Source organism: Aythya fuligula, chromosome 15, assembly GCF_009819795.1.
Source record: "Aythya fuligula isolate bAytFul2 chromosome 15, bAytFul2.pri, whole genome shotgun sequence".
NCBI classification, from domain to species: Eukaryota; Metazoa; Chordata; class Aves; order Anseriformes; family Anatidae; genus Aythya; species Aythya fuligula.
Genome location: NC_045573.1, coordinates 16483212 through 16505804, shown reverse-complemented (window position 1 = coordinate 16505804; position 22593 = coordinate 16483212). Strand labels below are relative to the sequence as shown.

Sequence of the window (22593 nt, the reverse complement as noted above, 5' to 3'; positions counted from 1 at the left end):
CCTGTGGGCTGGGTAAATTTCAGTATTTGTTCTGTAGCCATTGGCTAATATCTTCCTCATTTTTGTAATTTTCCTGTTCTGTCTACTAAACAGGATTTTATTTCTAAAAATAAAAAAGTAAAAAAGGACAAAATAAAAATAGAAAAATACTTGAATTGGAAAACAGCATCTGCTTATGTGCAGTCTTCTCATGATTTGTTTGATCTCTATCTTTTTTTTAATTTATTTTATTGTATGGTTCTTCAAATCCTGCCTGAATTATACAGGGATATATCAGGGGAGCTATACCTTTTGTGATTAAAATAGTTAAACAAGCCAGAAATCCAGAAAAGCAATAATCTATTTAAAATACTCTTTGTCATACACAGGTTTTGCCTCCTCTACAAAGCTGAGCTTTTTCAGATTTTCAAAATTTCACATAACTAGGGATAATTTATGGGTATATAATGATTCGTGTTAAATAATTTTACTCCTCTCAGCCATGTTGCTGCAATGCCGTTAGTAGTAGATCAGTTAGGAATCTGCAGTACTGTTGCTTGGTGAATAACTCTGTCCTTTGCTGCAAGCAAAGCTGTCATGGGCAAAAGCCAGTGTGAAGGGACAGAAGTGAATATGAGTTAAATTAATTGTAAAGAAGTAATATCTAGAAGTCCACAAAATTCTGGAACAATTGACAACTTTTTAAATAGGAACATAACTAGGGACCTATCAAAGCTATCTTTTTTGGTTAATTTTATTTTTTTTTAATGACTGAGCATAATTTTAACCCATAAACTTGAAGATTCCTTTATTATCTTTGTTAGTAGAATTGGCCTTCCAAAACTCATGCATGGCTGGTAAATCAGTTCATTGAACCCATTTCAGTTCCCTTGAACCCGTTTTCCTACTCCCACAACTGAAAAGTCATGCACTTTTGTCAGTGCTGCCCTGCGATAAAGCATTCCCAATTGGAGGTGCTGGCGGTTCTCAATCCAGCTCCATTCAAGACAGATAATAGAGAAGATAAACCAGGAAAATAAGCATCTCTGAGCAGTCATCCCTGACCCTCATCCTTCAAAACCTTCCCATACAGGGAATGTATTCCACCATCATCTAGTTCCGTCGTTTTGCTGAACACATGGTGACATGCTGCTTACCCTTCTCCTTGGCTTCAAGACTTCTCGATAGTTTCCTCATCCTTCATAATGTTGCTAATGAACTTCTGAATGCTGTGTCATCTGTGTGTCACCCAGAAACACATGGCACAGCGTGTACTGGAATTACTGGAAGTGGGTGTTCATAAATTCAAATGATTCAGAAGATGAGAAGAAAATTATATTTTGACATCCTCGTATATGTAAAAGATTTCTAAAAGCTTTGTCTTCATAAAAAGGTACAGAAAATGAGTCCAAAAGTATCAAGCAAAGCTGGCACTCATGGCACTTGTTACTTTTGAGACCTCGTCTGTTAAAAGAGAGACAAGATCACTATGAGAGAGTACAAAGCACTGGACTACTGTCTAGCAAGCCTTTGTTTTTGTCTGCTGTGGTTCTGCCACACAGTCACATTTTAATGTGTCCCATGTGTGTGTGCTCAAGGGGATTCTCTTTAGCCTTAATAAGAAGCCTTAATTATGCCATTTGCAGGTTCCTTAATTTTGCAAGATTCATAGTATTTTTTTTTTATTTTTTTTTTTGTGGAATAAGATAGTATGAGCTCTCTAGTTACTTAGAGAGATGTTTGGTTTGTGTCATAACAGAGCAGAGTGAACTCAAAAGTCAGTATGGATTATGAGGTAGCTAGGGTGACCCTCTCACCCCAGTCCATCTCTCCACTTCAATATTAGACCTATGCAGTACTTTTTGAAACTTGTTGGACAAAGATATTGAACAATGATTATAATGATAATCTTGGAAATACTAAATACAGCAGCTATATTTTTCATGATCAGAAATCAGAATGTCAGTGCTTTCCATTTGGTAAAGGGAGAAAACAGAGTTCAATTTATTTATTTTTTCTCCGCTATCACCATCCATAACTTCCATAAAAATCTCTGTTAGCAGACAGAAAATGTTTACCATTTGCTATTATTGTAGTAATTTCTTCACAGTTCCTTAAAATACTTCAGAACAATAATGAACCGCTCTGAATACCAGCCTTTTCAGACAGGTGTGTAAATCAGCATACTAAATCAGTATTAAACATTAGTGAAAGATATTTTTCCTAGCTTTAATGAAATTGTCATTTTTCTTAATGCATGTAGATAAAACAAACTAAAATGGTAGGAGTGTTTTCTCAGCCCAAACATTCTGTTTGGGATTTCTAGATCATTAGGACTGTGTGCCACAGATCTAGCAGCAGGCATAGCAGGGGGAAACAGGAATGAATTGCTTAATCATCTGAATAATTGTAGATCTCCCCAATTACATTTCAAGTAGGGGGTTTGTGCATTATATTTAAGGATTTTATTACCAATTAAAACAAAAACAAAAATATTTCAAAAGAATTCTAGGAAGGAAATTGTTTCCTAACAGACATTAAATATTTTAATTTCCATCATGGGGTATCAGGGAAAATGACTGCATCTATAGATTCAATGCTTTTTTCTTTCTTTCATGCCTGTCCCATAGATGTGTGCTGAATCACAGAGCCTCCATACTTCTCTAGGACATGTCAGTTTACAGAAGACAAGTTTAAAATTGCTGATAAGAAATTTATATAACTTAGACGCGAATGCAACATTTTTAAAAACATTGTAAACTGTTTCTTTGTAATATTCAAGTAGAGTCTATGAGCAGGCAGTAGTAACAATCATTTGAAAACAAAAACAAAAACAAAAACAAACTCCTCATGACTGCTAAAATTTGTTGGTTGAGTGCCTTGTGCCAAAAAAATCTAGTCAATGGATGGTGTTTGGAACCATTCAAGTCTCTGAATTTTCTGTACTTATTCCACGTACAATTTTTTTAATCAATTGAGTTACTTGTTCTCCTTATGACCTTTAAATGAACCAGCACTTTCTATTAATCTCTGCTTTCCTGCAGAAATATTTTTGTGTTCTGTTGAATGTTCAGTTTGGGACAGATACCTCAGTTCCTCCAACCATTCCCATGGGAGAAAACTGCCCCTAACAACTTTCACATCGATGAATGTTCTTGAAAAGTGAGACTACGCAAACCAAAACTCCATTTGTAAACCACCCTGATACTCCACCATGATCTTCCTCTTCAATCCCCTTGTCATACCCCAGAATTAGGATCTGAGGTTCCAGAATTCTCACCACAGTTGAATTTCCAAAACCACCAACTGCATGACCAGCATCATTTTTTTACAGATCTTGAAATTGGCAGTGATCTTTGATTTTTTTTTCTCTCCCGTTTTATTGGTTGGAAAACTTGAAACATATATTAGGAGTTACTGAAAGCCATCTCACTACTTCAGGAATTAATTATCTGACCATTTTATTAAAGTTAATAGCAAGTGACATCTATATCAGTGGAATCTCTGGACATTAGCTTAAGAGCAGGGTTAGCCTCAGTGCCACATCCTAAACACAAAAAACGAGACAGCAAACATAGACTAAGAACCATGACTGGTATACAGTGCAATTTTGGTGCATGGGTCAATTAATATGTGTAAGGTATTAGTAAAGTAATAATTTAAATGGTAAAGCTGTGAAAAGGGAAAATGAGAAAAGTACAACATCCGTTAGCTAGATGAACAGAGAAAAACAAAGTTCATTCCTTTATGCTTTGTCAAAATCTGCATAATTAAAATGGAGCACTTAATTGTAGTTCTGTAACATGAAAATATTGTTGTAGCCATAATTTCACAGTCAGGGTTTGATGGAATTGAAAACATTCCCACTTTTTGTGTAAGCCTATTTGTATTCTCTTTCCAAACTGGCACTGGATCCTCAGAATTCTTAATGCCCTGAGACTAAACTTTAAGAAGAGGACTAGTGCATACATAGCCCAAAGGAAGCAGCAGCTGTATAAATATTAGCTCTCTCTTGCAGCACGGGATACATAAATTGCTCTTCTAACTTTGACAATAAAAATAGAGTTCATTTTACCATGTAATTCATGGGTGACTGCTTTTATCAATACTCAATTGCATTTCCTTATTAGCCAATAGTTCCTCTAAGTTGAACAGCATTCTAAAATTTATTTCTTAAAGAAACATTTTACCTTGATCTTAAAGTGTTTCATGGTACCTAATGAGAGATCTTGAAAAGCCACATATATAATTTTCAGGTCTGTTAGCAAGTGTTTGTGTGAGACTGTCTGAAACCTGAGTGTGCCCTGAGCTGTTGCTAATCCCTTTGAGATACTTCCTGGCTTGTTTGTCTGTGCTGATGCAATACTGATCGAGAGGGTGAAATTGTAGAATAAAATCTATATGCCCTCAGGCAATTGGTTTGTAGTTTTAAATTGTAGGAATAAACTGTGCTTAGGATTCTAGGTGCTCGAGCTCCAGAATCACTCTTCATATAAAGTGGTGAAACTGCTTAGCCCCTGGGAAGATAGAAGAACTGTTCTTCCCCCTGAATCACAGAGGTGGAAGGAAAGCTAGTCCTCACCCTTTCCCTCCCTGGGCACCAGCCTCCTGCAGTCACCCTCCAGAGCAGTGTTAGGCTCTGTGTCAAGTACTGAAAATGGGCCTTTTGCCTGTGCGGACCCACCATGTCTCAACTGAGATGAAGGTTGGAAATGAATTTCAACAAAGATACTGTTTTATTTTGATCATTAAGTACCAGTAGGTCTGCCTAGAGTTTGGTTTCTCTAGGGAGATCCTGGCAGATGGGGAGTATCTTCCAGTAGCTCTCTGCTCCAGATGCTGTGGTCCTGCCATATTGCAATGCACAGGAGAAAGTCGTATTGAGTGGCAAATCTGAGCTGTTTTTAATTTGGATGTAGATGTTTCTGTGTCGTTCAACCAGTGTGAAGATAATTTCTGTTATAATAGAGCTGGCAATTAACTCCAGGCATTATTTGCCTGGAATAAATTTGAGGCAGCCTATACAGTTTTTTTCTTTTGTACCTCCAGTCGCCCTGATAGATATTACTTCCTTAATTGACATCTTCATGGATACCCATTTTGAGGCCTGAAAGACTTTACTTTTCCCTTTTCTCTCTAGTTTCAAAGGCCACATGATTATTCACCTCCTTTTCGATTTGGAACGGTCCCAAATGGAAGCACAGAGAGGAATATCAGAAACAACTACCCTGATATGCACCTTTACATGACAAAGTATAATCAGAAAGGAGTTGAAGATGCCTTGGTCAGCTTGAAAACTGGGTAAGCTTCTTCTATGGGTTTTAAAGAATACTATACACTTTGCAGAAACTGAGAAAAATTGATCTGTACTTACTGTGATACTTACTGAGCAGTGGTCTCAGGCATGGCGTGTAGTCCATGGAGCTTTGTTTTGCTTTGTTTTTTAAACTTCTTTGTACTGATATCAGAAAAGAAATTGAGCGCCTGTGATTTGTATGACTGTTTTAAAATTGTATGGAAGCTTCAATGCCCAATGTATGATAGATGCACAGGACAGAATTGCTATTCCAATTTTACGAGAAGGGATACAATTGCACCTGGATTTGGGTGTGGGCTCAACACGTATCATGATTTGTACAGTCCCTGCTTATCATTGGAGGACTCTCTCATAGCAATGTGTTTTCAAAAGGTGCATTTTTGACAAGGCTTGTTTGTCTGGGCAGCGTGCACTACCTAAGATTTCTTTTCACCTTCCCATCCTTTTGACATGCTTTTAGGTGCACTCTTAGATTTTCTTCCCCCTTATAATCAGCATGGCCTCTTGCTGTCAGATCTAAAGTCTTGACTTTGACCTTAATAAAATCTGTTGAGATGAGGTATTCTAAAGCGTGTTACCTAATTCTGTTTCTGACAATCTTGGCAAATATTCTGGCAAATTTTGTCTTTCTTCCTTATGCTAAGCGATTTAGACTTGGGTGCTATCCATCCTTTTCCCTCTCTGAACTGGCTCATTCTGCCTTGTTGGTCAAAATGACAGATTTTTCATTTTAATTGTCAAAAAGTTTGAATATGACTCACAGTTTTCATCATTATATATCAGCATGATATACATGTATAATGGTTTTAATAATCTTTTCTAAACATACAGACTTGATAATAACATGTATTTCTGTTAAAATAGTGGATTACAGAATTTATCCAGATCAGTGTTTTTTGTTTTGTTTGTCATGTGTTGTTTTTGTTTTATTATTTATTTATTTATTTATTTATTTATTTTAAGTGAGAAGACTAAATTACCAATAGCAGATTAAGTACATCAGCCCCAGTGGCTGTTTGATGGTACAGTTATTACTTACAATGAGAACAGGATATGTCATCTTATACTAAATTAGCTGTTACTTTTAGTCCGTAGTGTGGGAACTGCCTGTCCTTTAAATTTTTGCTCTCCTTCCTCCAGATGTGTAGGGGATTGTAACATATTTCTTCTGTGAAAAAAACTGAACTTCTCCAAACTTTTTCATAGTATCCAGGTTCCCTTCCTTAAAAAGTTGTCCTTTGTATAGTTTTGTTTGCCACTGTCTCCATGTACTCCCTGCATTGCCATTTCTAAAGGTGTTCTGAAACGGCATTTCTCAAGCAGGCTTTGTCCCATCCTAAGGTGAGTTGGACCTCACCCAAGGTCTTCCAAACTGGGGGCAGAATTACTGCTCCTGCCAGCCTGTGCAAGTTGTATTTCCTGGGAGACAGCTAAATTGTGCATTGTAGATACTCAGCTGAATTATTTTCCTGCTGTGAATTTTTGAACAGGTAGCTATCCTTAATTTCAGCCATTTCTAGGGCTTGTTTGGGTTTATTTAGGGGATATATATTCTTTGTACTTTTCATCTGCTATTTGTGCTACTGGAGACCCTGAAAAAAGAGTGTTAGATTTAAAATAAGGCCAATTGTCAGACACTTTATCATGAAAAGGAGTGAGCTGCCTGGCTGCAAGGGAGTTCAGGACATTCACTAAAACTCAGGCTGGCTGCTCTTGTGCCAGCTCTTCCAGCTGCTCTTCCTTAAATGTTTTAGTCCTTTGACAGCAATAAACCATTCATTTGTAAATAGATGTTTGTTTCCACTGGAGTTTCCTCTTCTAAGTGATTTCCCAGTGTGAATACTCTTAAGTGTCTACCTTGCTCCTCTTGACTGACATTTCTCTAGCAAATGGTACAAATAAGCTGCCATGTGTGGTGTTTTCTGCATCAGTGTAACTGCTACATACTGCTGCACTCCTTAGTATTTTGTCCCATAGCACCTACAAGATTAAGCAGCATGCCATCAGCTGCTGAAATTTCCTATGATACAATTGTCATGTTGAGTTTGCTTAGATCACATTTTTGGACATTCCAGCAGAAAAGTAGTGTCAAATGGGCTTATGTATTTTCTCCCTGTACTTTCTGCCAAGCAAAAACTGTGCAAAGCCCTAATCTCTGTGGTAATTGTGGGTAATAAGCTCAGTTACGGATCAGGCAGCATGACTGTATCTTCTTTTTGACTCAGAGTAGTTTCTCTCTAGAAAGATGATCTCATTTAGGTGACCAAACCGATCAGCCTGTGTCGTTGTCCCTTGTCAATTGCACCTTTGTCCCACTCATCTTCTCCTTTTTGCAAAGACATTTGGTGAGGATGTGAGGCAGTTCCAGTGGCTGACACCTCAGGAATCTGTGAAGCTTAAAGTGTCCTGAGCGAAGGAGATGAGCCTGTGTAATATGGGACTGTAATAATTTGCATTCTCAGTAGGAAAGACAATAAAAGCATGAACTGGTATTTGTCAGGGTATCACAATTGCCTGCCTCTTCTCTTTTTGTCCAGTCTTATATTCTTCAAAAACAGCATTTTTCACTTTTTCTACTTTTGTTGTCGTTGTTGTTGTTGTTCTCTTCCTCAGTATATATGTTTTCTCATCTGTGGCATCCTTCCCATCATCTTCCTTTCTCCATCATGATTTTTTTTGACGAGATTGCAGATTATTTTACACTTTCATATGAAGTTTGCCCTCTCGTCCTTCTCTAGAATAGATCAAGCTGTCACCTTCCCTACTTCACTGGAGCCCATGGGTTTGGATCCTTTGTGCCCCCTGGAGTCTATGTTGCTGCTGCTTTTTTGAGAATGACATATCATTCCTTCCACAATCTTTTTCTGCTTCCCAGCAAATATATAATTTCTACTTTCTTCTTCAGCATGTGTGTGTCCTGATTGCAACTATTTCATTTGTTTTCATCTGTATATCTTGTCAAAGTTATCCCTAGATTTTTTTTTTTCTTCTCATTTCATCATCGTCATCATTGGTAGCATATAGCAAACAATTTTTCTTACATATCAAGCAGCTTGCTGCTTCTGCACAGCTTTTTGAAGATGAACAACTTGATAATTATAGAGTCCTAGACTATAGACCTGGTAAGGACTTACAAAGATTGGCTGATGGATATTGCTGCTGCCAGTCAAAATAAACAGTGCCTGTGTTCCTCATGAAGAATTTTGATATAACCTGTATGTATTTTGAATATCACTTTAAAAACTACTTTTATTTAATTAAGACATAAGATTTAGTCACATTTGACTCCTCATATACAGTGTTTGATTCCAGTTTTAGGGTGTAGCAAAAATACCAGCAATCAGGCAATACTTAGAGTTTGAAAAATACTGCCCATATGGCATCTGATCTAAATAAAATAAAGCTTTTAAGTGGTTGCTTCTGACAGTTAGTATAGTTTTGCTATTTCTCAGACTCTTAAGTTTCTAGATTAATTAAGGTGATAACGGAGCCAACTAGGAAAGGTGCCCTCCTAGACCTGTTGCTAGAAAACAGAGAGGGTCTGGTGGGAGATGTGGTGATTGGTGGCCGCCTCGGTCATAGCGACCATGAAGTGGTTGAGTTCAAAATTTATGGTGACAGAAGGAAAAGTGCCACCAAAACCTCATCCCTAGATATGGGGAAAGCGGACTTCAGGCTGCTCAGGGAACTAGTCAGCAAGGTCCCCTGGGAAACTGCTCTTGAAGGCCTCGATGTCCACCAGTGCTGGTCACTCTTTAAGCGATGCCTCCTTGAAGCACAAAATCAGGCAATTCCTAAATATCGCAAGTCAGGCAGGCGGGGCAGGAGGCCGGCGTGGCTGACCAGGAACGTTCTAATGGAGATTAGGCGGAAACAGAGAGTGTTTCGCTACTGGAAGGAGGGCCAGGCGTCATGGAAAGAATACAGGGATGCTGTTCGTGTTTGTAGGGAGAAAGTTCGTGTGGCCAAAGCACAGCTAGAGTTGAAGCTGGCTGTGTCTGTGAGAGAAAATAAAAAGGGTTTTTTTAGATATGTAAATGGAAAAAGGAGAACTAAAGAATACATAGGGCCGCTCCTTGATAGGGAAGGTCTCCTCACAGACGATGACATATGCAAAGCAGAGACGCTTAACGCCTTCTTTGCCTCTGTCTTCAATGCCGATGATGGGCTTCGGGACCCAGGGTGCCCTGAGCTGGAGGACTGGGACGGTGGGGATGACAAACTCCCAACTGCCCCTGAACGTGTGCGGGATTTGCTACTCCACCTGGATCCCTACAAGTCCATGGGTCCGGATGGGATTCATCCCCGGGTGCTGAAAGAGCTGGCGGATGTCATCGCGGAACCTCTTTCAATTATTTTTCAACGATCCTGGGAATTTGGAGAGGTCCCGGTAGACTGGAAGCTGGCAAATGTTGTGCCGATTTTCAAGAAGGGTCAGAAAGAAGACCCTAGCAATTACAGGCCTGTCAGTCTCACGTCAGTGCCTGGTAAAATCATGGAGAAGATGGTTCTCGGACTTATTGAGGCGCACCTGGGGGACAAAGCAGTCATTGGTCCCAGCCAGCATGGGTTAGTGAAGGGTAGGTCCTGCCTAACTAACCTGATTTCCTTTTATGATAAGATCACCCGTATGGTGGACCAAGGGAAACCAGCTGATGTGATTTTTTTGGACTTCAGCAAGGCTTTTGACACGGTTTCCCATAAGATCCTACTGGACAAAATGTCCACCATACAGCTAAATAAAAACATCATACGATGGGTGAGCAATTGGCTAACGGGCAGGGCCCAAAGGGTTATGGTAAATGGGGCTGTGTCAGGCTGGCGGGCGGTCACCAGTGGGGTCCTTCAAGGCTCCATTTTAGGGCCGGTACTTTTCAATATTTTTATAAACGATCTGGATGTAGGAATAGAAGGTATTTTGAGCAAGTTTGCTGATGACACCAAACTTGGAGGAGTTGTGGACTCAAATGAGGGCGTAAAGGCCTTACAGAGGGATCTGGACAGGTTGGAGAGCTGGGCAATTACCAACCGCATGAAGTTCAATAAGAGCAAGTGCCGGGTCCTGCACCTGGGACGGGGAAACCCTGGCTGCATGTACAGACTGGGCGATGAGACGCTGGAGAGCAGCCTAGAAGAGAGGGATCTGGGGGTCGTGGTAGACAGCAAGTTGAATATGAGCCAGCAGTGTGCCCTGGCAGCCAGGAGGGCCAATCGTGTCCTGGGGTGCATCAAGCACGGCATCGCTAGTAGGTCAAGGGAGGTGATTGTCCCGCTCTACTCTGCGCTGGTGCGGCCTCACCTTGAGTACTGTGTGCAGTTCTGGGCACCACAGTATAAAAAAGACATGAAACTGTTGGAAAGTGTCCAGAGGAGGGCTACGAAGATGGTGAAAGGCCTTGAGGGGAAGACGTACGAGGAACGGCTGAGGTCACTGGGCCTGTTCAGCCTGGAGAAGAGGAGGCTGAGGGGAGACCTCATCACAGTCTACAACTTCCTCGTAAGGGGGTGTTGAGAGGCAGGAGACCTTTTCTCCATTAACACTAGTGACAGGACCCGCGGGAACGGGGTTAAGCTGAGGCAGGGGAAATTTAGGCTTGACGTCAGGAGGGGGTTCTTCACAGAGAGGGTGGTTGCACACTGGAACAGGCTCCCCAGGGAAGTGGTCACTGCACCGAGCCTGTCTGAATTTAAGAAGAGATTGGACTGTGAACTTAGGCACATGGTCTGAACTTTTAGGTAGACCTGTGCGGTGTCAAGAGTTGGACTTGATGATCCTTAAGGGTCCCTTCCAACTCAGGATATTCTGTGATTCTATGATTCTATGATTCTAATTAGTGTTAGTCTCTTGGGATGTGTTGGAAATATTTTCTTCTTTGAGACCATCATGTTTGATATGTAAGGTCATTTAATTTAACTGGATGGAGAAAGAAGGAAGGAGACAGGCATAATACTTCAGGTGCGCAGATTTCTGTAAGATATATATAAATTTTTGTCAGAGACATGCACGTCTCTATCTGTTTCGGGAAGAAAAAAAAAAAGGTTGTTTTCTTGCCTTTTCACAAGAAGTGAGCACTCAGCTGTCTGAGTTGAGTCACTGATATGGCCAGGAAAAATCCAGGGGCAGAAATATGAATAGGAATGTGTATGAAATGTGTATGGTTTAGGGGTTTGATAGGTTCTGTTGTTGGAGGATTGCAGTACATGCAGAGATGAGCATGTGCACATTATTGTGTCAAGGAAGCCTTGAATAAAACGCCAAGACCCTTCCTGTTTGCATCATTAACAGAGTAAATGCACAGTGTTTCAAAATCAGCTTACATGGAAAGTATCATTCTCAGAAAGAAATGACTGGGAAATACTGCAAACTCAAAGGGAAAGACGATTTGTGCTTTAGGCTGACATTGACGTTAAACCTTCTCCTGCAGGTGAAGTTCCTGGTTCATTGCAATGTACCTGTGAAGACTTGTTGCTATCAGTAGTGGAGGCAAATTTATCAGTTGTATTGGCTTTTTTCCTTTGTTTGATAAAAAATCAATCTTTGATTCTGACAACACTAAAAAATACTATCTGTAAAGTCTCAGTAATATCTACCTCTTGTCAATAGGGTCTCAGTCCTGTGAGGCAGAGATACATTTCTCAGAAAGCTGCCGAAACATTGTTTCAACAAAACAAAGAACTTTTTGTATTCCCTTTATTAATTAAAACTAGCAATTTCCACCTATGCCTGTTGACAAGGAACAAAATTCATGTACCTTGTTATTGGAGCACTGCTTAATATTTTTTTTCAAAACAGTAAAATAAAAGATTCAACAACATACAGTATTGAAAGTAGTCACAGTTTTACAAGCTTGCCAAAAATGTACTGGTGTTTTTTTTCCAAACTTCATGCACGTAAGTGGGCAGCTGAACCAGATGTGCTACCTGTAGATCTCTCTAGACAGAAGTTCAGGAATTTTCCTCAGGTTTTTCTTCCTTTTCTTCAATGAAAACCGAAACAGCAGTTATTATCCAGATAGTGAAGAGTGCAAGAGACTATGTTAGCCAATGTCTTCTTCGTGGGAGAAGTCCAGCTCTGTTAGAGTCATGGTGGCTTCTTCATCTTCTTCAGATACTTCTTAATAATACAAAGTTTTTAAAATGCACTAGAAGTATTTCTGTCCATGCTGTGTTTAATCAAACTGTCCTTCCTGAATCCACTGCACAGGACAGACAATTAACATTTTATTTCTTGAAGAGAAAACAATTCTTTGAATTCATAACCAAGTTGTTTTTACAGTGGCTGTTTGGGTGTGTTTGTTTCCATTTGCCTTGCTGTATTTTTCCAACCTTTTCTAGACGAGGTTAAAGATAGATAATGCTGTCCTTTTCCAAGGCAAACAACCTTATTTGTTATAATGCTTTGGTGTGGGTTGTGTCAGCTTGGAGTTGTGTTTGCATGTAACATTTCTCCATGTATGATTGTTGTGCTGCCGTGTAAAAGTGTAAAGAGGAGAACATTCAACAGCAATATACTGGAAGTGCATTGAATGTTCTCACCCTTGCCCTAGCACAGCTGCAGTGGTGTATTGTCTGGAATTTAACTGCTAATGGCTGAAATGAGAAAAATTCTTTGGGATATTCTTTTCCAACTATACAAATAAGATAGGAAGCTTTCTCTTGCCTATTCCTCGTCACTGATGAATCCATCTTTTTTTTTTTATTATTATTATTATTTACTTCCTTAATTTTGCCGGATAGGGAGAACACAGGCTAGCATCACAGCGTGTATCTTTTTTTTTGTGAAAAGAGGATGGCCTATTTAGTTGATGCTGTTTTCTGGCAGCATATTGATGTGAGGACTTTATTTCAGTTTCATTGCAAAAAGCTGTCAATAGAGCTTGTTTCAAGGAAACTGCGGAAATGAATCCCTTGTGTTCCACGGGCAAGCAATCCCTTGCTATACACCTGCAGATCCCTTTGCTACCATGAACGTTTTTCAGTTTTTATTTGCAGCCACAGCTGTGACTATAAACTCAAGGATTTGATGCTGAAGTTTACTTGGGATTCCATCTGCCTTCCTGTTAATGACTGCAATATTTGGTAGTTTATGCACATCAAGGTCAGTGTCTTATTCCCTCCTTGTCTGTGGCATACTGGCAGAAATATGAAGCTGCTTTAAATGAATGCCATGGTGACAGCCTTTCTGCCAGACACTGGACAGGTATGGCCTCGCATGCAGTGGTTTATCAAATTTGAACTGTCCTAAGAATATGTTATTGACCTGCAGATGTGGCCTGAGCTGTTAGTTGCTTTGATAGGAAGAGGTGACCAATCTACTCCTCAACATTTTTAATGACAGATAATTGTGCTAGACAAAACACCTGGAAGAGGCTAACTGAAATGTGTGGAAGTTATTCTCTCTGCCCCACAGACACACACTCTCCCACCTGAAAACAATAAAAAGTTTTAATTATTTTAAAGCATGCAATCGTACTGAACAGAGAAAGTGCAAGAGAAAACCCCAGAAGGCTCTGATGCCCTTTTAACCCTCAGTCCCTAAGCTTATTGACCTGAATTGGATATTTGTTGTGTTAACAATGCTTATAATCATGTCCAATTCACAGCTTTGCACATCCCATTATTTGTTGAGCAGATATAGACTGGTCAGAGGCTGTGCTGGCAGCTTCTGCAGTGTGTTACAGGCACAACCAGGAGGCAAACATCTCCATTTCTGTCAGGTGGAACACAATTCAGATTATGCCCGGCAGGTCCTTCTGTTCATTAGGTCTGTCAATTAACATGGTAGTGTGCCTAAAATAAAAACACAACAACAACAACAAAAGAAGCTTGTCTTTTGGACAGCCAGCTGACTTCTTCGCTTGGATGCAAACCCATTTTTACAATTGCTCTCAATTTATTCTGCAGAAAAAATTCATCAAAATTTTCATCAAAGGAAAAGTTTCTAGTTTTTATTCTTTCTGAAGTTCATACCTTTTCACCTAAAATGAGGAGTAAAACTATGACATAAATTGCCTGTTTGAGAGAAAAATTATATCTTTACATTTTACATAAAAAGCACAAGATCTTCATCATTCTTGTGGGCAGATAATAACAGCTTGTAACTGGAACTCAAAGAAGCATTCAGCTGACATAAATTTTTAAACTTTTAATCTAGTGGCTCAATATTTTCTGACTGTTTCTGATTGACAACACCTTCCAATATTTGTAATTGAGACTATTCACCCTTTTCTTAGACTTCTAATATTACAACTCATATAGCAATAGTTTTAGCAAATTTTGGAAAAACTACCTAAAGTGGTTGGCTTTGAGGGAAGAAGGGAAAGGTGAGTGGACAGCATGAGATATCTGTAGTCTGTAATCATTTATTGCTTGCAACCCTCCTGGGTGCCTGTTGCGATACATGAAGGGAGACGTCTTTACCAGATGCACAAGTTTATGCAAATGAATATTAAAATAATATATGAAACCCTTAGTATTCAGCTCTCTTTCTAAGAATGATGTTTTCATGCCTTTTTATGGCCTACTCATGAAGTCTGCTTGGGTTTTGCAAAGCTTTCTAAAATCTTTGAAAACAGGATTAAAAAATGCAGTACCTCATCTGAAATAACCAGTATTCAGATGGGCGATCCTTGCTCCAATCACATTTTTAAGATACCACTGAAACTACAATCTGAAGTTTAAGTATGTGCTGATGTTAATGAAGAGGGAGTGTGGTTCTCCCTCAAAGTGTCTCCTTCTCCTTTCAAAGTGTCTTTCAAGGACTTAAAGTCTTAGAGATTAGCCATTTGGGATACTCAGAATTCACTGGTTTAAATTACTGTAACTGAAACTTGTTTATTTGGAAAAATATATTCATTGATCTGCTCTTATTACAACAACAAAAAAAATATAAATATTTTTATTTTAGGAATTAGCTCTTTAGCCTTTTTTTTTTTTTTTTTTTTTAAGCAATATATTGAGTGATGAATCTAATTTGTATCTCTCAATGTTATTTCATTAAGGAGAAAATCACTGTCCATATTTTCATCAGATCTATAAGATATTCCTTAAAGAGACTTTTGTCAGTCCCTGAATGACCAAATTATTGTGCCAGGTGATCATGCCTTTAGAGGCGTGATAAAACCAAAATGTGAATGTCTAGAAGAAGATGGGAAATTAATATCTCAGATAATTCTCTGTCAATGGTACGTATATCTAATAGTAAGGAATATACAATAGCTTAGAGGACCGATATAACTAGCTTCTGGATAGCTCTATTCTCATAAAAAGCCACACACTAGACCGTTTTATTATAACTTTTTGACATTTTTGGAAAAGAAGCATGCATTTCAGCAGCTTGTCTGAAAAACAAAATAATAATAAAAAAAAGGCAGTAGATTGTGAGACAGAAACATGGGAACTCCTTCTAAGAAAAAACAACATGAACTGAACTTTAATTTTCTCAGCCAAATAAAACACAAAACCAAGATAGACTACATCTGAAGTGCAGGCAATGTTTGCCTTAAATAATATACAGAGTGTCATGTGTTATGCCTTCATACTTTCTGCTTTGTAGCTAGACTAGAAGTAGAGGTGAAAAATACTTTCAGAAATTATAATTCTGTAGAAGCCTTTAGTGGCAACAAGTTAAAATAATCACAACTGTTGACCATTTTAGATGTTTTTATTTAAGTGAAAGTGAACATAGGACTGTCCTTCTCTTGCTCTCCGCTTTTTGTTCTCTCTCGTCTCTTTCTTTCCTCCTTCCTGTTTGGCACCAGATTTTTCAAGTTCAGTGGTGACTGACATTATGCTGAAATTTCTGAGTTAAACTGGCATAGTTCTGGAGATCAGGTGTCGAGAATACCAATATTAAAACAAGCTCAGAAAGAAACTGAAAAAATTGGTGGAAGGTGAATTATCTGGCAGCTGTAAAACATGCTGGGGGATTTAATACAATCTCTAGCTCATAAAATCTCCATTCATCTGAAGCCAAGAAGATACGCAGGGAAAATGGCATCCACATGTCTTGTTTCTTTTATTCCTTCTGAAACATTTATAGTTTGCTTATGTCAGAGATATTGGGACTTAAATCTACGCCAGTGAAGATCTACTGCCTATGTATAAGTATTCCTAACTGTAGATATGTCTGGGCAAGTCAAAGTCAAACTGGGTAAAGTTGCAAGTCAAACAGCCCTGAGTAAAGATCCATAACTACCTGGGAGAGCAAGATGTTTGCTATGTTCCAGAATGTCTATTTATCCCTACCAATTTTGTCAGTAAGTACTAAATTATTGTACAAATACAAATACGTTCTCCTTAAAACCATCTGAAGAAGCTAATAATGTGAATAATGATCTCCTTCCTGACATTCTGTAAAAAAACTCTCTGCTAAACAGTTTTCTCTCCTGGTTGGCTAGGGTCAGTCAACTTCTGAAATCAATAACTTCATTTAGTTTGGCATTCAATGGCTGGGGTAGTTTAATTTCAATTTACATTATGCTGCTTTCTTTTGGACTTCATTCTAATATCAATTTCAGTATTCATTCTAATATTTTTTTTTGCTATTACAGTGGGTGAAAAGATTCTGAAGTGAACTTATAACCATAGACACTGAAAATAGGAATTGGAAAGCCAGTTTGCAACTGGGCAACTTCTATTTGTGCTGAAAGACTGTGGAGATATGAAGACATTTAAGATTGCTCTTCCATAGGCATGTTTTTCTTGGTGGTGGTAGTGTGTTTTTTTTTTTTTTCTCCTGGGGATCTGTTCACTCAAGGATCAATTCTGATCAATTCTAATAGCTTAAAAGAAACTTGTGCCTGAATCAGCATAGCTTCCTGCTTCTTGCTGGTGTTACTGCTGAAGTGAGCTGAGTACAGTGTTTGTACTACAAAGTCCCACCAAGCTGGTAGCATGGTGATAAGGACATCCTGTGGTATCTCCATTCACAGCAGGATTTTCTGGCATCAGTTTTTCTCATGTTTTATCCCTATTTCCCCATCACTTTCCAGTCTTTCAGGAAATACAGTGCTTCTTACATCCTTGTATTTCTTCCATGTATTGAAAAGTCTAAATAAATAATGAACTGTGTAGGACTTTATGTGCTGTTCCAGGGGACTCTGGGGTGAGGTTGTTTTTTACAGGTTTTGATGAAGAGGAAAATAACAATTTAGGTGCTTATTGGGATCTGACAAAGCAGTCACTGAAATGTCTGGGGAGGATCATACCTCAATAGTTTCAAATAATCTATAAACAGGAGCAGACATCATCATGTCCAGTAAAGCTGGGCCACATTATCAGGGCTTTCTTCATGGCCATTCAGATAAATGTTCTGTTGAGCTTATCCAGAACAAGTTGCCTCCAGGAAAAAAATGGCTTGTAGTGTGCTCCTCTGGTATATTTTTAAAAAGATTATTCATTTTGTCAACGTTACCATCACCATCATCATCATTATTATTATTTTACATAATGTAGTTATCAGCCTAGTGTCTTTAAATATTAAAAAGAACCTGGAGATAAAATGAGCAGGTGAAGGTAACTATACCCCATCTAACTGCTCTTCTTTTGAGAGGAAGCTATTCTAACTTTTAATGCTCATTTGATTTGGGGAGCAGATCAGCAGAGCAGGTGCTTGGTGAAATGTGCTGATTTCATCCTTCATTATGCTATTGTAACTGGGACAAAACCTTTAATCTAAAAATATATCCCCCCCTACTTGACTTTTCAAATTTTGTGTTTTGATAAACTGATGCTTTAGAAGTACTTCATTGCTTGGCTTCTGCAACCCGAAATGGGACACTATTCCACTGCTAAAATTAACATAAAGGCATGCAACATTTTCCATCATTTTGTCACTAAGGCAAATATTATAGGGACTGGGAAGCAGGGTGCATGGAGGGGTGGGGATTGTGAACTCCTGTGAGTGAGAGGCTGAATATGTGCACTCAGGTAACTATGGGCAAGTCAGGCAGGAACTCCTCCAGCAGCCTGAGATGGCCCTGACAGGTGAGGTGAGCCTCTACAATCTCTCAGGTTTTGCAGGATGGTAATAATGTTTGTCAGATCTTTGTGCCTTTCAAGTTTTGCGCCTGCATTTTCTGTGTGAAGATTGAAGCGAGGACAAGTTTGAGTTGGGAGAGAACTTGGAAGGGGAGAGATCCACTCCCTGCTAATGAGTTCATCATTTAGGTGGGTTGAACTTTGCTAACCTGTGTTGTGGCACAGGGGTGGTCATTAAGTTAGCCCCTAATGAATTGGTAATGTCACGGAATGTCAAGGAATCCACCCAGTATATGTTAATTAAGTTAATTTAAGATTTGTGTGGACCTACTTGGATATATTCAAGAATCACTGTAATGAAGTGCCATCAGATAGCCTGGAGTAAGGCAGAGAGAACTGGGGTTGTTTGGCCTGGTGAGCCTAAGTGTCATGCTAGCGTGCTTTTATTGAAGCCTCGTGTTTAGAGCAGTGTTCCTTTGCTTTGATTGCTGCATCACTCTCTAGTGACCTTTTGGCATTAGACTCCTGGACACATTTTTAGAGAGGCACAGATGAGGTTGTGTCTCTCACTGTGCACTCTTGTCATGTTTTCTTTTATCTCTTTGGTGGATGTGACAAAAACAAAACAACAACATAAACAACAAAACAAATCTGTAAATCCATCATATATTGCAACCAGGAAGTGCATGTTTGATTTAAAAGGCACTCTTCATCAAGAATAATGTAGAAAAATCATTGAGATAGAGCTGTTTACAGCAAAATGCAGTGCAAGCAAATCTCTGTGATGGTGCAATTAGTAAATTCTATGCATTCTTGTTTTGTGTAAGTCAAATCTGTGTTAGTAACAAATACACAGCTTTTGTGTGATCATGAAATAACATATTTGGGGTGTCAGAAAACATAAAGAAATGTAAGAAAAGGAACTGATTCCGAAGCTAATGTGGATCTGACAGATGAACACTGTTCATCATCGAGTGTTGCCCACTTTAGCGAGAAATTAATTCTGCGGTATATATTGAATGATTGGATTTACTGCTCTAGTTGAAAACTGGAAGGTGACTTCAGTCATAATCCAGTTTCTCTGATCCTGAATGGAAACACAATATTATTTGTTCCATATGGCTCAGTGACTGAAGATAAAGAAGAATAATGGGAATAAACAGAACTGCATAAAAGCATCCCTCTCATTTTCCGAATTCTTCACTACAGGCTGTAGTAGGACACAAAGTAATTGGAAGAAGTTGATTTCCTGTGAGCAGATAGTCATTTTTGATTATTCCCTCTTCTTTCCATCACAACAAACAAAATTCCTGAATGATCATGTGGCTGGTTAAGGAAGAAAAGAAACATTTTCCAAATGCACTATCCTTTTGTTTTTTGAGGAAGAAACCATGACTAATAAAGAAGCATTTTCCTAATCCTGCTTTTCAATTTCCATTATGCAAATTTTGTTAAAAGTATGTGCTAATTCTGAAGATAAGGAAAATCACTTTTACATTGGGGAAGTGTTTTAATCTTTTCAGAAATTACTCTTCTGAACCTTTTCCTCATCTAAATTTAATTTTCTTTAAACAGGATATTTTTATTTATTTATTTTTTTTGGTCTGTATATTGCAGCACATAGAGAATGATTTTTCAACTCTTATATTTCATGCAGTCCTATAAATGTTTGTGTACAAGACTGTCCAAATGTGTTTTTTCACAGATCACCCACTTCAAATTATTGCATTCAGTAATGTTTTTGGTTATTTTAGAACTATTCCAAATCATAATTTTATAACACCCGCTGTTTGTCTATGCTGTATGAGCTAAAATTCTCCCCACCACCCATTCCTCTCTATTTGCTAGGTAATGAAGGACACTTGCCATGTAGATGCTCTTACACAAATGTTTCAGGATGTGTATTTTCTCTCCTACCTGGGATTATTGCAGTAGTTCAGAGAAAGCTTACAAACCTGCCAGTTGCTCAGATGAGTCATAGTACTGTAATCCTGTTCCTCTACATTCGTTGAAAATTCCTGGCATGTTTGGCCAGTATCTGGTATCTATAAATCTTGGTTCTTGCTGCATTCCAGTTTCTATAGCTCTCTTCTATCTTTCTTGTAATTCTTGGCAGTTTATTTAAACCTACACAATGTGACAAAGCTTTTCACCCCCTGAAGTGGCTGAACTGAAGCAGCAGGTTTAATTGATTCATCTTTATGAGACTAAGGTTTGCAAGAGGCTGTGAGCCTTTCTTGATGTGGGTTGCTGTACTCTAGGCATGTAAGCTGTTACTCAGAAGCTATGTGACTTAGAAGAGTGATTGACACTCAAGCCATCTGAAAGTTTCTCAGCTTTCAACTGCATTTTGCTGCCACAAGAGTGAGGATGCTGAGGCTTTCCAGTGCTTGTGAGGAAGGGAAAGGGTCAAATTTTTGGACTTGCCTAGATTTGGCTCTCTCAGTTTTCATAAACTCTTCTTGAGGAATATTTAAAGTTGTTTGAAAGTTCTTGAAAATTCAGTGTGTCAGAAAATCCACCTTCTAATGATGGAAGATTTGTTTGCCTAATATCTGAGAGTTTCATGTATGGCTTATTCCCTACCCATGCTCCAGGGGTACATCACATTCCGAAGCTTTGCTTTGCAAGGAAAAGTGCTTCTGTAATCAGCACATGGTGAGGAGATAATTAAGCCTTGAGAGGTTATAGGATTTATATTGGAATAGGAGAAAATATACTCTGAATATGAGCTTGTATTTGTAGAAAGCAAGATTTTTTCAGGGCAATCAGCGTTTTGATTTACAGTTCAGTCATTGGGCAGCAGTGCAGAACCCTTCAGCCCTCAGCCCCTGTCAGGAAAGCACCTCATGTTTATAAATTGGTTTGCGTAATAAGATTTGTTGTGACCTTCTAGACATAGTAGTGAGAGAAAGCTCCTCAAAGTAAAGCTGCCTGTGATTTCAGAACCTCCGTTCCTTGCTGTGCACCCACTGCATCTGACTGACGCCAAGCTCTACTGGGAAGCTGGGGAGGGTCCACAGTGAGTGAGTGAAACTATGACTGTGCCTTGACTTTCTTCCCAAGGTGCTGGTAGAGTGCAGAACAGCTGAGACAAGCTGCATATAGAATGTGATTTCTAAGGTAGCACAAGGCTTTTGCCCTGAAGTCTTTAGCAAAGACACTTCTTTCCTCTGTAGTTCTGACTGAGTCTCTTTTGACAGAAGAAGAGCTGACTCTATATTTTCATCATGTTTACCAGCATGCATTTTACATGCTTACACTGAAAAGGAAATAAAAAAATAAAACCACACAATAAACCCCAGAATAAAGAGATGAGAACCTCCAGAGTGTATTTTAATTTAGTTCGGCTTATTGCAGCAGTGACGGCACCCACCAGGAGGAGTGCCACCTTCCAGTACTTTGCCTGATCCAAAGGCATCCACCCAGCAGGGAAGTATCCTTCCTTCCCCACAGATAACTGCAGAGGGCTGAAAGCATGAGATTGGAGTATATTGATTATGGTACTTGCCTGCCATAGGTCAGAAATGTTACAAATATCTTGAGAGTATGGCAAACAGTTTTTCTTCTTTCTTTTCCTTGTGTGCCTGCCCAAAGAACTGTCTGGCCTTGTGTTGAGGTGACTTCTGCCCCAGCAGGCCAGCTGGGCCCTGTTTAGCTCCCCTCAGTGCTAGGAAGCCATACCTCATTTCCAGACTGAAGTTGTGACATGACACCTTCCAGATGTTTAACAATTGTTTTCTCCATATCAATTAATTAATTTAAAGGAAGGAGACAGTAAGATATATTTAGAGTCAATGGAGCTAAACTGACTTTTAAACTGAGGATTGCACCAACAGAGTTTTAGGGAAGAGTAGAAAACAAAATGTTGGCCCAGCTATTTCTTCTAATGATTGCATGAGCCATTTGCAGTTTCTCTAAAGTAACTACTTCACTAAATTCTGGTTTGATGACTTGGATGGTGACTATTGGAGGAAATATCCTTGAAGGGACACAATAAAGTGCAGTAAGAAGTGAGAGAAACTCTTAACTTTCTCATAACAGCAGACAGTATCCAACAACCTCACTCTCCTCTGGTATTTCCTTGGTTTAACATGAGATGGATAGGGCATTTTCCTCAGTGCCAAAGTTGCTATTTGATCTAGAGTTCTGTAAAAGTTAGGATTCTGTATGAATCTGTTGATTAAATATTTAAGAACAAACATCAGATTATTTTGTGCATGAAAGATTGTTTTCCTCTGTCAATAGCCAAAATCTGATAAGCCTAGGTATTGCTCTGTTCTGCAGCTATAAATGAAAAGCTTTATCAATAAAAA

At 38.9% G+C, this 22593-nt stretch overlaps 1 protein-coding gene across 2 annotated transcripts in view; it reads left to right on the top strand.

The window, feature by feature from the left end:
• Positions 1-22593, top strand: part of GRIN2A (glutamate ionotropic receptor NMDA type subunit 2A) — a 191631-nt gene that overhangs the window by 145478 nt on the left and 23560 nt on the right. For both annotated transcript variants that reach the window (XM_032197371.1, XM_032197370.1), the window contains exon 10: positions 5120-5280. In XM_032197371.1, the coding sequence (XP_032053262.1) occupies positions 5120-5280 (161 nt within the window). The remainder of the gene's footprint in view (positions 1-5119; positions 5281-22593) is intronic.